General features: G+C 29.9%; 1 protein-coding gene across 1 annotated transcript; it reads right to left on the reverse strand.

The window, feature by feature from the left end:
• Window positions 1–4,454: 4,454 nt before the first annotated feature.
• Window positions 4,455–9,133, reverse strand: LOC129873780 (uncharacterized). Its single transcript, XM_055948954.1, has 6 exons — window positions 8,930–9,133; window positions 8,719–8,810; window positions 8,206–8,305; window positions 6,780–7,611; window positions 6,386–6,519; window positions 4,455–5,398 (listed from the first exon to the last, which is right to left on the reverse strand). The coding sequence occupies exons 1-6, from the start codon at window positions 9,022–9,024 to the stop codon at window positions 4,528–4,530; spliced, it is 2,124 nt and encodes a 707-aa protein (XP_055804929.1). The 5' UTR covers window positions 9,025–9,133; the 3' UTR covers window positions 4,455–4,527.
• Between the last annotated feature and the right edge of the window lie 8,199 nt (window positions 9,134–17,332).

Below are 17,332 nucleotides of genomic sequence, written 5' to 3' on the forward strand. Positions count from 1 at the left end.
CCTTTATTCTATTATTGAGTAAGTTTCGCTTTTATTGTCAATCATGTATTAATAAAAATAACACATGTATTTGTTTTATGTATTAATATTATTTTGTTTAATATATTTTTTTATGCCATGAATAACTAATGCAAGGGATGATCGGGCGCCCGATAATAGATAGATGACTATATAGTCAAAGTCTCCAATCTAAATAGAATAGGTTAAGTTACACATATGTAAACATCAACTAGACTTCAATGGTTAACAACCACCTATTTCTTTGAAACATCAAATCCAGCATAGGATGAATTCTACGTTAGTAAACGAAGAAACATTGGCATTAGTTATACACTCAATGGTGTACAATCGCGGAGCCACCTTGTGGTTAGGGGATTCATTCGACCCCATTTCGACAGAAAATTATATTATTTATACATGTTTAAAATAATTTTTTATGTATAGATAATAGATGTTGAACCCCCTTCGACTAGTTCGTGTGTCTACTTTTTCAGATTTTGAACCCTCTTAATCAAAATCCTGGCTCCTCTATTGATTGTGTACTAAGATGTGTATTACTAATACCATGAATTTTTAGGTACTAGTAATGTAAGAGGGAATGTAATGTATGCATTAATATGGTTAAAAACTCAAATACCCCTCAAAACACCTTTTACATCTTTTTCACCATAATTATGGCGGATATCTTTGTAAATAAATATTTTTATACCATGCATTTTATTTTTGGTACACCAAACCAAATAATGCGTGAGAAATATCTATGTATAGTTAATACAATTATAACTAATACAAACATTACTAATACACTCTATTTCACATCATTTTTATACATTCTACCAAACCACTCTAATAGAGAGATTGACAAAATTCAAAAACTTCAAATATTATCTCGCATGTCCAAATGGGGTCGTTAATGTATTGTTAAATCAACGCTCTTTAGGGAAATGACTTAACCAGCCAATTAAAGTGATTAATTAGTGTATCAAACTTGTCTCCTCCCAATGTAAGGTGGTAATTAATTCAACCTAAAATAAAGATTAAAGAAAGTATCCTAGGGATCAGAGAGGTTTAGCATAGCAAATTCATAATCTGCAATCGTAACAAAAGTTGGGACCTTACTTTGTCAGATAACTAAAACATTGTTTAATTTAAAAGAGTTAACAGTACAATTTTTAAATTTTTTGGCATTATCAAGTCACCTAATATGATATTGGAAGCAGAACCTTATCAAGGGTGATTAAAAATAATAGTAGTTTATTTTTGTATCTAGACAATTCAATAATGAATTATATATACACAATTTTTCGGCTAATGAAATTAAAATTGAACTCTTTCGAAAATAATATTAAAATTAGGTTAGTGTAACAAAATAAAATATATTTATTTTGATTAAATCCAATTTTAAAAGTGCAATAGAGTTTAATGAAGTACGCAGGGCATGACGTTGATTGTTTTCACGGGAACGAAGAATAAAAAGAAGTGTACTTACCTTAGGATAAGTGTGATTTGTTATCAACTGGCATGTGGAGCAGTGGTGGACTATTTCATTTTTAATCAGAGGTCTCGAATTTAAAATTTAGATATGAAGAAAATTATATTTAAAATGTTATCTTTGAATGAGCAGGAAAACACGTAATTCAAATTTAATCGAAATTTCAATTCAGATTTCAAACACCACACACAAAAAAGTGTGAATTGTTACCTCGTTGGGAGCACCTTTTATTCCCCTCTTTTTTAATCTTATCTTCAAACACACACACACACAAAAAAAAAAAAAAAAAAAAAAAAAAAAAAAAAAAAAAACTCTAAATTATTGAGCATCTATATAAGAGAGATTAAGTGAGCAGTTTGAATATAAAAATTATAAATTTTGAAAGAAAAGAAAAGGAAGGAGTGGAATTGAGTACTCATTTTTAAATTAAAAATAATATTTGAAAATTAAAATTATATTTTGACATAATTACAAATGAAGATTGTTTTTGAAGTGAAAATAATTTTTATATAGTATTTTTATATAATTTACGAACATTTAAATTTTAAATATTAAATTATTTTAATTTTAATTTAATTTTAAAAATTAATCAAATTAACTTTCATGAAATCTGAAGTTAAAATTTGAAGCTTGATTACCTTTTGATTTTCACTCATTTCATCAAAAGAATTTACGTAGTCCCTTTGTGGCACATTTTCTATTTAAATTTGTCTCAAGAAATATCACTTCTCAATAATTAAAAATAATTTTATTTTATTTCTTTATCTTTAATGAAATAATTTATAATAACATAAATATCTAAAATTAATTTTAAATGACAAATTTCCAAAGTTTTTTTATTATACTTTGTGTCAAATTTTACGAAGCCATAAAAATTGAAATGAAAAGAGTACTCCCTCTGTTCATTTTTACTTGTTCGCTATTCTAATAATAAATTTTTACTTTTACTTATTACTTTTAACATATCAAAAAAAAATATTTTTTATTCTTAGCACTAATTACTTATTTCTCAAATTATTTTTCTAAGACATAATACTAAACATTGAAGGGGGCCTTGGAGTAACTGATAAAGTTGCTGCCATGTGACCAGGAGGTCACGGGTTCAAGCCTTGGAAACAGCCTCTGGCAGAATTGCAAGTTAAGGCTGCATACAATAGACACTTGCGGTCAGGCCGTTCCTCGAATTCCGTGCATAGCGAAAAATTTAGTGCACCGGACTGCCCTTTTTATAATACTAAACATTAATTAATTGGTGTAGTATGATAAAAATATTCATTTCAATTATTTATATTGTTAATGAGTGTGCCAAATTTAAATATAATAAATAAAAAAGAATGAAGAAAATAACAATATTTTACGCAGAGAAATTTTTTTAAAAAAAATATACTACATAAAAATTAATTCATACATTACTACTATATCCATAACTCTAATCAACCACTCCAGTTGAATGATGAACTTTGATTAAAATCAAGATAAGATTTAAATTCATCTCATTTTCATTTGGCTATTGCCAAATTTGTACAATGGAAGAGTTAGTGTGTTTGATCAATCATTATCTGTTTTGGTGTGGGGACACTGATTTTATTAGTCAATGAAGAAAGATATATAATTAATTTGAATCTACTCAAATATGTAAACTACAGTAGACATATAAGGGTTAAGATTTCTATTGATTGGCCTAACATAGTTAAAATTTAAGTTTTAAAAATTGGCACAGACCAATTTTTGAATTTTTGGGACTATACCATACACAAGACTTTAAAAAGAAAAATCCAAGTATAATAAATGTCAAAGCACAATTTCAAAATCTCATTTTTTTTAAGTTTTAAATTTAACTTCATGATCTATGACTAAGCGGGAGCTAAATATGTTATGAGATTTGTGTTTAGAGGTGTGCATTCATGGCTATCCATGCTCTCTCCTAAAACCATATTATATCAATGTTATACTAATATCTATTCAAAGCTACTTATATAGTGCAACGATTGTTGGATGTATTGCCCTCTATAATTGAGTTTGAGGATTCCATTCTAATGTCGATATTAATCTTTTGTTTAATTAAATACTCTCTTCTAATTTGTTTCATGTTGGTTTGGTTTGATCAGACAGAACATGATATATTTGTAGCGTATTGAATACGTGATTCTAAATAGAAAGTTATGGAGGTTGCGAATTAGACTAGCAGGTTAGTAGATAGTTGAGTGTCACCTAATTTCTTCTATGTATTGTTATTATTTTTCTTCTATGTATTGTTATTATTACTTTTTTTATTATCTTACTCTTAGATTTTAGTATTATTCATTGTATCATTTTCTTCGATTATCATAGTATTTATTATGGCCACTACTTCTTTCTCCATTATTTTCATACTTGATTTGATATGTTTTACTTGAACCGGAGGTAAAGTTGCGTATACTCTATCTTCTTCAGATCTCACTTGTATAATTACACTAAATATATTAATAACAAGAATAAATTAAAAATTAAATTATAAATTATCTCTTGATTTTTCAAATAGGAATCCAAACAATATCTTAGTGAAATATAAGAGGAATCCAAGGGAAAGTGTGGAAAGAATAAGGAGGGTATGTATGCCATTGTAAATAATGGGCCTTAAAGGAATCCTATGGAACAATCGCTCAGAAAATGATGTGTAGAGTACATTGTTTGTCAAGTGTGAACACTGAACACAACAGCACACTTCCCAATTTTCAAAAAAGCAAAACATTTTCTATTTTATTTTATAGATAGATAAATTTATGTTTATTTAATTACAACTCATTTGGCGGGAACCTGAAAACATAAACTTTCAATGTTATATATGCACTATGAGTAACTTGATTAATATTGAAATTTATGTATTTAATATTACAATTACGTATCTGATAAATATATATATATATATATATATATGGAATATTCTAACCAACCGGCACACGTAAAGAAACGAAGACGATGATAGATCCACAAATGCACTCCCAATTCCATTTTGCTAGTATATAAATACAAAAAGAAAGGAAAATTACAGTGCATCAACAAGGATACACTAGTGTATGAATACACAAGACCCAACATGGAAGATGAACCATACAAATGTATATGTATGTCGCACTGTTCCATGTCCAAAGAGACTCAACCCAGTTCCAGAAGTCACCAACTCTTGCATTGTCAAGACCTACTAAAGCTCCTTTCCACAAATAATAAGCTACAGGTGGAAAAACCAGAAATATTAATACTACATTGCATGCTGCCCTAATAAATGACTTCGAGGTTTTAGCTTTAGTATCGAGCCTCAAGGGTCTAGCCATTAAACACATAGGGACCAGCATAAGTGCACCGAGTTCTGCGGTTGCAAAGTTTATGACTGACATTATGCAAAGTCCAGTACAGGCAGCAGCAATGGTGACAGATTTTAAAAGAGTCCATTCCATTCCTTGAGTTTGGTTCATGTGTAGAAGAGAAAAGGAGGAACCCAGAATCGCTTGCAAGATCAAGAGGGTAAATGCTGAAAGGACAATCCAGATTAAAAGGTTGGTCAGAGGTGGTGAATCTCGTACTAGAGACAGAAAATGTGGAAGTAATGTTACAACGGCACCCCAAAAGTGGACAATAAACACGGTCTTCGCTGCATGAAGCCATATCCAGGAACGAAACGTTATGGCTGGGAAAGCAGAAGAAGCTGGAGAAGATGTGACCTTGTTTTCCATCCCAGAATTCCTTCTGGTAGAATCAGCGAAAAGTGAAGCTGCGACCATTGGTAGAGGAGCAACAAGCAAGGCAAATGGTATCATGTAGACTCCAACTGACACAAATTTATTTGGAGATGTCAAAAGATAAAGAAAAAATGACTGGTGAAACTTCTCAAGCAGATTATTTACCGAACGGATCACTCCTTCAACCAATCTGCAATAGGATTAGAAATTTGGAAAGACAAATCAGCTGTGATATTAATACAATATATATTGGGGGGGGGGGGGGGGGAGAGGATGTCCAATCATTAGCAAACAAAAAACCACTTCTAGTATTCCAAATTGACCCTCCCTTTTTTGTTCAGGGGATAGCGCTAAAATGACCATCCTTCTCTAGTAATAGCATTCCTTATCCTGTTTTGTCCTCTTTTTTACTTGATGAGTCCATTTTTGTCCTTCCAAAAAGAGTTTAAATAAACCTTGAAAAATATAAGGTTTATCCCCAGAAAGTAAGATAGCATTGAACATTTTGTGAGGGTTAAGAATTAAAATTGGTAAGAAGTGAAGAACACGCTTCTTCAGAGTGATGCAAACATGATATTTACAGTATTTATTATAATTAAGCTGAAATTAATGTTACTAACTCAAACCTCCAACACACGAATTAATCAACCATAAAAGAATTAATTTGCCACACTCAATTTCATATAAGATTACTCTAGTAATCTACTAAGAAAGTTGAGAAAAAAAGAAGAGAAGCCCTGAATTCAAAGTAGCAGCAGAAAAGGACTTGCACATTGGATGAAAAAAAAAGTCATATTTGAAGGAAAAGAATAAGTAAATCAAAAGAAGTAGAGGAACATAAGTAGTAAAAGAATAGACGTCACAAACTCAAAATGAATAAGAGGACAACAAAGATAACGTTCGATCATACATGAGAGATGAATCCTATTACTCAAATAGAAAAATGCCATTTTTCCCCTTTACTTTTAAATCTATTAAACTTAGATTTCAAGAATCCACCTTTTCTTGTTTATAATGGTAACAATTCTTATTCAGATCATTATTGACCAAACACATACTTCTCTTAAACACACATGGATTCACCCATGAAGCAATAATCCTGTGCTTTGCATGTTTTTTTGTCACTAAGAGGTAGCTATTAATAACATTGGGGGAGGGAAGGGCATTGAATACAGACCTGCCACCTTGCAAAAGTAACTCGTTTGGTCGGTTTTTGTAGTTTGCTACACGTTTTGATGAGATCTCCATAGTAATGGCATCAACTTGATAATCTCGAAAAACACCATGAGGACCTGTGGGAACACCCAGTGCCTAAAATAAAGTAAGAGTTGCAACATATGATCACAAATCCAACAGAGTAATTTACCTAACGTTCAGATGTACAAAGACCGATTTTTCTTATTGAAATGTTTTAGTGATTGAAACTTGTAGCCTCCACCAAATGGAAGGACACACAATCCAACCACCAACAACCCACAATTCTGCTTCTGGAGGGTTGTTTTGAAAGCATGCACCAGTAAAAGTGTTACCTCTTAGGTGTTAACAAAGAAGTGTCATCTTGAAGTATATACCTGATTATATAATGAGCTAGCAAGTGTAGCAGTGCCTTCAATATATTCTGCAACAGAAATACCAAAGTTCCATCGGGGATTCAAACTTCTAGCCACTGTGCCCAGTTTGTAAAACAGTTCAGCCAGACTTCTCAACCACCAAGAGTCAAGCAATGACCCTAATTTTTCAACCTTCACCCGTAATCGCTGCCCATTTACAGCCAAATAGTTCACAACATTGATCAGATCAAGGTTTGGCATCTGTCCATTGGATGCTTCAGCATATAAATTGAGAACATCTCTCTCTGCTTTCTCACTGCCATCTGTAACCTTTATGACAAGGGCAGCAGCCATTGTGCCAGCACGTAGAAAATCATTATGTCTCTTACTTCCTGTTGTTGGACTCACATTTGATTCAAATAGACTTCTTCCAGAACCATCAAATGATGGTGTGTGATACTCTCTTAGCCATGCAGCAACTGCAGCATATTCCCCGTGTTGTGAATCCGCAGCAAGCCATATGATATCTTTAGCTAACCACGTCACTCGAGTGAGCAGGGAGAAAATTGAGTATGCAATACCTAGTGATAAAGCCTCACCCATGCTGGGCTTAACAGAATTATAAGGGGTCACCAATACAATAGCCTCCTTCCCATCACCACGTGGAGCTCTTATAAATCCAACTGTATTCATACCATATGATGAAGAAGTATAATTCTCCTGAACTATTCCTTGATCAGGATTGGAGAAAAAATGCAGAGGGTTAAACTTATTCACTTGAGGTAGGAACTTATGAAAATTAACTTCACCGCCCAAATCCGTAATATGTTGTGCTACCAATTCTTGGATTCCTCTACATCCATGAAACAAAAGAATGATTTAGATATAGATATAGAGTAGAATTAGGCTGTCAAAAGTAGAGATAAAAAAATAACGACTTAAAGAGGTACTACTGATCTCAAATAAACTCTTCCTACTTCCCCCTTAGACACCTCAATGTATGTGCAATGGTTTATGTTGGTGAAAAGCTTCCTATTAAGTTATTGTCTGAAGATTCTGTTTTGCCCCATTATCAAATAAGTAGAAGAAGACATAAGAAACAAGGGGCATAAACAGTCAGAACCTTAATTGCACAATGCTATTTAGGGCACAAAACATGTAAAGGAAACCCTACAGACTCTGTGCTATAACTAGCTTTCCCTGCCAACATAGTACAAATAGAAAAGGAAGTTCCTTATCATGTGATCATCTAGAAAGAGTGTACACTCCTCACCATTTCAAGGACATCAGTAGTTTTCGTTAGAAAAACTCAGTCAGCACAGAAACAATGTTCAGTTATCATTGGTCAACTGGTTTCTTCTAAGGGCCTAGTCTACATTAGAAGAAAGCAACATGGACACATGGAGGAAAAATATCTGGCATAAATAATGTTGAGACAAATACATACATGCTTGAGCTATCAGTTTTGAAATCAAAGCTAACGACCTTGTTCACAAACATTCTAGCCCGTGAAACATCATCATTCGACAGCATGGGACTTGCAGAACCTGCAAAATGATGGTCCAAACCAAGGTTAAGGGGGAGATTTTTTGTAGCAGTGAGCACTAGAGCTGGACATTCATAGAAAGAACAAGAGAAGACTTACAATGTCAACATAAAACTACCGTTCTATCAATCAACTACAAATCAAACCTACATTAGTTATGTCGGTTATGCAATCCTCTATATTCGCGCTACTCTCTTCAAGCCTATTCATTCTAAAACTGAATAATTAACTTTATTCCAACTCAAGAGGCAAAAGTCCTTGCATGAACAAAAACTAAAATTTACGAACATGAACAGTTCTGCTCAACTCATCATGGCAAGAGCTCAATGCCATTAAGACAAGCTACCGTTTACATTTTTCGTGACCTAAAGTTAGTGGACTTCGAGATTCTGAAGGAATAGCAGGATAACTAACCAGGCATAAGGGCATTTTCGGAAATGTAGGTGTTCTTGGCGAGAACAGGCAAAAGCAACAGAGCAAAAACTCCAGCTGCGCAGCAAGCCACACTGAATACATACCAAAATGCAAGACTAATCAGTGAATAACTCAAAACCTTTAAACCCTTCATTCATATGCTTAATTTACTACTTCACAACTAACAAAAAAAGAGTGTAAGCGAGTAAACCTAACGATGAAACTGTGAGAGATAAGGAAGAGGCCAAGACGGATGATTGGTCGAGGCTTCGCCTTCGCTAGCTCAGCATCCGCCATCGTCTCCATCGGCGTCGATAATTCCTCCTTTCTCTCTCTTCGAATTCGGATCTAATCTTCACTCTTTGCTCTATTCATTGCTTCATAGTTGTATTCAAACGACGTCGGATGGGTTGAACTGTTGAATTGGGATCCGGCGGGTTAATTGGGTTTTCGGGTCAATCAACTTCCGATTCAAGACTCTTTGCCGCTAATATTTAATTGAAAAAAGGATTAAAATGTCCTTAATGAACAAAAATGTTTTTTATTTATAGTTTAGTCCAAAAAATGTCTTGATCGTTAATATTTTGATCTAAAAATATCCTTATTATTATAAAATGGGTCAAAAATATTCTTTTCCGAATAAATATATATTTTTTTAAAAAATAAATCTTAATCCTTTTAAAAATATTACTTTTACAGAACTATAAAAACCTTGTTTGGATGGTTGTTACCCGCTGTATTATATTGTATTGTTAGTTTAAATACAATTTTTATTTTGATTGTTACTTAAATTCTATCTTATCGTATCGTTTAAATCTATCGTTAGATAACGACAGAAAGACCCATTTTATGTATCGACCGATTTGGCGTGGTCGCGTCTCTACCTTTATATTTTTTTTCTCATTTTGTCTTTATTTATTATTTAATAATTATATTTCATCTTTTACTCTACCTTTTCATAGTAATTCTACCTTGTGCCATGCTTTTCTTGTAAGATTTATTATTTGAATCATGGATGTGTGACATTATGTAACGACGGAGAACGATACAATCAATCCAAATATTGTATTCATTAAAACAATATAGTACGATACAATACAACACAATACAATACGATACATTATGAAACAATACGTAACAACCATCCAAACAAAGTGTAAATTGAGGACATTTTTGTTCATTTCACATAATTTAAGAATATTTTTAACCCTTTATTTTATTTTTTATGCTTTTGTCCTTGTTTCAGCTTTTTTCTCTTAATTGTTTTTTTGTTTTCGCTCGATATTTGAAATTTGTATTTAAAATTGTTCATAGTGTTAAAAGTTTTGTCATTTTCTAGAAATATGATATCTAAATAATATTTATGTATCAAGAAGTTACTAAAATTTAATTAATGGTTCAAAAAATATTTATTTATCCGTCACTTTCTCTTTTTTTAATAAGATTCAAAGAGCTTACAGCTAAAAGTTAGAAATTCTTTTTTGATTTAAGAACAGTTTTGGATCAGCCTTTCTCTGGTAAGCAGTCTTTTTCTTTCAAATAAAAGTTTATGTTTGTTATTATCTAAAAAAAAAATAGTATTGTGTTAAACTATTCAAATGTTTGACATGATTTGTAAGCGAATTTTAATCTTGTAGAAAATTTGGATATGCGTGTCATTTATCAGTCCGATCCATTTTTAACAAGTAGTTAAATATAAGGGTATTTTACTTAAATTCTATAATAAAAAATTTCAATTATAATTTATTCTGATTTTTTTGGTAATTATTCGAATTTTCTCTTTTTTTTCAGATTTTTGATACAGACGAATGAAGCTGATACATCGCGATTTGATACATAAGTCTTTTTCATGATGGGTCGCTAGTTGATACAAACCAAACATTGTAATATCAATAAAACTTATGAATCAGCTTATAACACCTAATATATCATGAACACAACAAAAATAGCAGTAAAACTTAAGTTTTACTGATACATTTTGTGTTTGGTTTGTATCAACTAGCGATGTATCATGAAAAAAATTTATGTATCAAATCGTGATGTATCAGCATCATTTTTATGCATCAGAAGAGGGATTTTTGAATTTTTTACAAATAATAGGAAATAATTGAAAATATAAAAATATAAGGTGTGTAATTTAATAATCTTTCCTAAATAATAAAGGAATTAGACATTTTATTCAATTTGATCTAATCCATTTCCAACTCTTAACATTCAATTTCTCCCGCTTCTAATATCACTGCTGATTTAAATTGTTAAACCGCCTCAAAATTGAGAACAACTCATTAATAAGATTCATGAATACGTTACGTTAACACATGAATTTACAGTGCCATAAGGCTCAAGGAATTCTAGCGCTCGTTAGACCTTAGATGTTAGTCAAATCCATATAGCATAATAATTTACTACATTATGGGTGTGTTTGGTAGGGAGGAATTTTTTTTCAATTTTCTCATGTTTGATTAAATTAAATGTTTTGAAAAATGTTTTTCAAATCAATGTATTTTCCTCAAATGCAAGGAAAATAACTTCGCTTAAAAGCACAATGAAAACATTTTCCAAAACCATTTTGAACCTTATACCTCAACTTTACATCCTAATTTAAGTCTCGGATATCGATTTACAATACTAATCCTAGATCTGACTGGGGTCGGGGTCGAGTCGGAATCGAGTGTCGAGTCTTGGGGGTCGTGTTCGGGTCGAGAGTCGGGGTCGGATCTCGGGTCGAGGTCAGGTGTCGGGGTCAGATTATATAAAATATATTTTCTAAAAAATATTTTTCATTCACGAATCATACACTAAGAAATATTTACCACTCACTAATTAAACATGAAAAAATAAGTTAGAAAACCAACTTATTTTCCAAGAAAACACTTTATAGGAAAACATTTCCTTCGTACCAATTACACCCTATAAGTAGAATATTTTATTTTTTTTACGTTGCTTTGGTGCATTTTTATATTTTTGCATCATCATTTAGGTTCCGAACTCCTTAAATTAACGTTACTGGTTTAATTTATATTTGTTTTGATCTAACCTTAAAATCAAACTAACTATGATTGTTGACATGTATCTATCAACTAAAGACACAATGTCTCGTATAATGGTCCATGTCTATCAGAAATCAAACAGATTTTTCAACCTATTATCTGTCAAAATATCTATACGTGAATGACAATTATTTTCTTTTGTTGATAAAATAACAATCTCACATTTTAATATATTTCCAAACTTATGTGACCTTAATATAAATAAAATTACTCCTAAATACTTCAACATATATATATAAAAGTAAACACACAAAAAAGCACTGTGAGTATGTCTATACAACATTTTAATAAACATCTCCACAGGAACACATTTATAATCATAAAATATTATAATTAGTATATTTATATATTAAAATTAATTTTTAAAAAATATAGAATCAAATCAAATATCATCATTTCTTCATATTGAAAATCAAATCAAATCAAACCAAATCAAGTCAAGAAATATGCCATTTCGACTTTTGTTTGATTCATTTCCCTAAATCCTAAATATATGCCTTACAAAGAAACTAGTCGGAGTATATCAAATCCTAAATTGACAAGGGAATTTTTGTGAATTTCCATACTTAAAGAAAACAAGACAGATATTTTTTTTATGGCAAAGGGAATGTTCCGTATAATTTGTTTGTAGGCTATTTATAATTTTTTTTTTTAAATATTTATAATAAGAGATTGTTTCATATTTAAAAATATTAATTGAATACGTAAATAACCAAAATCTCATTTCCTCTAGTTAATTAATGGAAAGGATAATGATATTGATTGATATAAGCATGTATCCTTGATTACAGACATCGTGGCTCACACACTGTCTCTTCTCTTTTCCAACGCGTGACAAGGCAGGGCATGCACCATGTCTTTAGGTTTACTAATGAACCATCAATTGCTAAATTAAATTTTTAATATGTTCATGAGGAGAAACAATTTTTATAGGATAATAACATTTATTGTGTTTGAATAATTTATAATATAATATATATTATTATATTTGATTATTTATAAAATTATATTACAATCTAATTTGGTTAGAGGCATATCAAACAAGAGTGGTTGCTTAGGCAGTAAGCATTTTCCTTCTCCAATTTTAAGATTTTGAATTCATCAAATGTGCGAAAGAGGTGAGAGCTCCTAGAAGGAATTAAAAAAAAAGAGAGGATAGAGGTGGATTCAAAAATAAATATTATGGTTCAATAGCTTCTTAGATTTTTGTTTTTGAAGTTATAGGTGCATATATACTATTTATTGCAATTTTAATAAATTTATGTTCTAGAGTAAAAATATTGGGTTCAAAATAATTTAATGTCGTAATATTAAATCCTCCTCTGAATATACAGAACATAACAATACAAACTTAACATAACATATTTAAATGAAAGAAATTAATAATTATGATACATTTATAAATATATATTATAAACAGAGAAATCAAAAGTTCACATTTCAATTAATTGAATATTTAATATGTTGAGTTTGATATCATAAAGACTAATATCTGAGTTTATAAATAATTGAAAAATCAAAAATATTATCAACCATACTTTTACTTTAGGTTTGTAAGTAATTAACGTGTGTCCTCCCATATGTACACTTAATTTTCTGTTTGGACTAAGCACATAATATAATTTTTTTAAAAAAACAAATGACGATAAAACTTGAATTCAAGAGTTATATTCTCTCCGTTCATTTTTAATTGACCACTATTTTAATAAATAGATTTTTGTTTTTAATGTATAAAAAAAAATTCTTCATGTTTTATATTTAACATTAATTATTTATTGCCTAAATATTTTTTCAAGATCTAACACTAAATATTAATTAATTGAAATAGCATAATAAAATAGTTATTTAATTATTATTTTCTTATTCAATATATCAAATCTAAATATAATAAATAAAAATGAGCGAAAAAATATATATTCCAATATCACGTTAAATCGTGCCATAATCTCATGATTAGGTGACCAAAAAAGAAAGTAAACTACAGAAATAGAGTAAAATAGTCTTGAGGTCATGATGGACAAGAAAACATTAAGGTAAATATTCAATAATTATTCCACAATGATGCACAAATATAGGCGTGCTGTCTATACGTTGACCTATGTTCTTATAGAATCAATTACTTTGTTACTACTACGCCTTTTTTTTTTTTTTGGGGGGGGGGGGGGGGGGGTCCATACGGGATAAAGTTTTATACGACGTTCTAGTATAATAACTTGTACTGAAAAGATAAATTGTACTAGGTAAATTTTATGCATGAGTTTAATCTAAAAAATATGTAGGAGTTTCGAATTTGTGACCTCTCATTTGATATCACCTGCTCAATTAACTCAACCGTCCTTAAAAATTTACTACTTTCTTCGTCCCATATTAATTGTCATATATACTAAAAATAGTTGTTCCAAAATAGTTGTCAATTTAAACAATCAAGAGAGAATTAATTATATATTTTCAACTTTACCATTAACATTAATTATTGGAGATTTTTCAGATATGTCAAACCTTTTAAGCATAATTACTCCATATGGATATAGTTTTTCTAATTACTTATAATGACAAACATAAATTTGTCATTATACAAATGTTGTAGCGAATTATACAAACGTTATATCCATAAACTATTTGTATACCAAAATATACAAATACTGATATACATATGTATTTATATATCTGGCAAAAGAGATTGAGAGATAGGATGAGAGAGGCGAGCGAGATTGAGAAAGGGAGGAGAGAGGCGAGCGAGAGACGAATTGTATATGTATATCTGTCAAAAATTTATATATATGTAACTGGTATACATATGTATTTTTATATCTGCCAAGCGAGATTGAGAGAGAGGAGGAGAGAGACGATCGAGATTTAGAGAGGGAGGAGAGAGGCAAGTGAGATTGAGAGAGGGAGGTGAGAGGCGAATTGTATATGTATATTTGTCAGAAAAATTGTATAATGATAACTGATATACATATGTATTGTATATCTGGCAGCGAGATTTGCCATACCGCGTAAATATGTTTGATGCGAGCAGTAATTAGTTTAAACTATACCCTAAACGCGTAATATAGTAGTAAAGTTTGTCATACCGCGTAATTTTTTCTTAATTATTTTAGTATTAAGACACATAAATAGATAAAGATCAAAGAATTAATAAGGGATATATTAATCAAATAAAGGTCCTAATTAATATTTTCTTCAGAATTGTACAAAATCTTATCATGACAACTAAAATGAGAGGGAGGGGGTATTATTTTTACCAACCGGACAATATTGACCGGCGGTGCACATGCAGCGGTTCTAGTAATTCACATGCGTACATGTGACGCCTCCGCAATAGTAGTTAATGTTTAAGTTTCGACCTAATTAATTAATTAATGGTGCCGCTCAATCCTGTAATTAAAAATTTACTCTAACCTATTATAAAAAAAAAAAACCAAATTATGTCAGTTTAATTTAATTAAAGTAAAAATATATATTAATCGTATGTAAAACAAGAATAACATATTTATTAATCTGACACATATAGCGAACGCACGTAAATTTTCCTATTCCCTTTTGCTTTCGTTATTGTTATATCATACTAATCACAAGTTTATCCCGAATGGGACATGTTAATTCGGCACTGCCCCTTCAGTCTTAATTTATGTGATACTTTTTAATTCTAAAGAGTGAATTGACTAATATTTAAAATTAAAATAAATTAAATCAACACAATATTTTAAAAATAAAATTAATTATTTAAAACTATACTAAAATATTATAAATTGTCATTTTTCTTATATCGCTATCATGGAAAAAAATATTTTAAAATATTAATTTATAGTCACATGATTTAAATATCAAAAAGCAAAAAATATCACATAAAAACAAGGAGAGTAATGAAATTGCAATTGGAGTAACAAAAAATGTTTTGAGCTTTGATTATTGGAATTCAATGAATTGTTCCATCAAGGACTCTCATATGGTATTTGAAATAGTAGTTTTATTTTAAAGAATCAATAGTTATTTCATTCATTATTCTTTCTTAAAACTTTAAAAATTTATATTACTTGAATTTGGACTTGTCATTTTTTTTCCTTTCTATGAGCTTTCAAAGGAATTAAGAGTGGTTACCATCAGAATAATTCTCTCTTATCTCTTATAATTAGATTAAATGAAAACCAAAAATGCATTTTTAATAATTTGTTTATACTATATTAGGCGATAAAAAAATTCATTCCATCTATCGCATTAATTTATAATCAGTTAGCTTATAAAATCCTTATACTCATTTTAAGTAAATAGATTCTTTTAGTTTTTCATAAAAATAAATTTTAGACGTTTGCAAATCATGAAAATAAGGAAATAAAAAACAACATTTTTTAATCTTTTAAAGATTGCTCCATAGAAATACGATGAGAAGACTTTAGCAATAAAAAATAAACAAAAATAGGTTTTGCTTTAGCAAAAAAAAAATAAAAACAAACGAAAATAAGCAATCGGCATTTCTTATTTCAAAATTGCCTGCAATTTAGGATGAGGAAGGATTTTCGTCTATGTGAATTTAGTTAATACTTTATATATGGTTTTGATTGAAATTTTTGTACACATCCTCTAATTAGAGAAAACAAGGCCAATGTTTTTTAAAAGTAATAAATGACTTTATATTTTCTAAAAATATCAGATAGTTTAAATCACATTGGCCAAACGACTAGCACTATTTCTCTTAATGAAACATTAACTACTTTGGTCTGTGGGTAATATAATATTACTATTCCATCAAGTTTTTGCCGGTTGTCTTTTTTGATAATAATTTCTTTTAATTTCTCTTATGATTTGTGAATTTTTTAGATAACAATTTTTTTTTAGACAAATTGAAATTTTTATGAGTAAATGTTAAATCAACAACAACAATAACATACTCAATGTACTTTTACTAAGATCTAAAGAGGTTAATATATACGCAAATCTATTTCTACTTGTGATAAGTAAAGCGAGAAAACGTTAGAACCATGATATAAAATTTTATAAATTATGTAAACATTAGAAGTCAGTCTAATACTTGTGTGTAATGTTGAGCGATATATAAATAAATATTAAATTAAAATTTAATATTATATAAAAAAGTAATTTCTCAAAGATTATATTTTATATGACTTTAAAAATATAAACAAAATCTAAATAGTAATCCAATTTATTCTTCTTATAATTATTTTTGCATAAATCAATCATTTATTTCAACTTAACCGGAAAATCCTGTTAGATTAACAACATAAAAATAGTTCTTTATACGCTAATTAAAATGAGTTTCAATCAAAATGTTTTCTTTTTTGGTAGTAAGGAACCATAGTCGTTAACTTTATGTGTTTTCTGGGTAAACTTCATTTCAATCTAATAATCTGTAAATCATCGAACAAATATAAATTGCATTAACAAGCCCGTACAACAAACTCAATTTAAATAGGAAAGTCCTTCTAAAGTAACAACATAAAACTAATTGAGTTTGAATTGAAATGTTTTTTTATTTTCTGATAATAAGGAATCGCAGTCACTATCTTTCATGTGCTTTTTGGGTAAACTTCATTGAATCACTG

This window comes from Solanum dulcamara, chromosome 11 (assembly GCF_947179165.1).
Source record: "Solanum dulcamara chromosome 11, daSolDulc1.2, whole genome shotgun sequence".
Taxonomy (NCBI): domain Eukaryota; kingdom Viridiplantae; phylum Streptophyta; class Magnoliopsida; order Solanales; family Solanaceae; genus Solanum; species Solanum dulcamara.

What these genes read in the sequence shown, in the direction of transcription:
- LOC129873780 (XM_055948954.1), bottom strand. Translation starts at nt 9,024, where the DNA reads ATGGAGACGATGGCGGATGCTGAGCTAGCGAAGGCGAAGCCTCGACCA. An exon ending in AAAACTGATAGCTCAAGCAT is followed by an intron (nt 7,612 to 8,205) that starts GTATGTATTTGT and finishes TCATGGATGTAG; the next exon opens with AGGAATCCAAGAATTGGTAG. An exon ending in CTAGCTCATTATATAATCAG is followed by an intron (nt 6,520 to 6,779) that starts GTATATACTTCA and finishes ACTTTATTTTAG; the next exon opens with GCACTGGGTGTTCCCACAGG.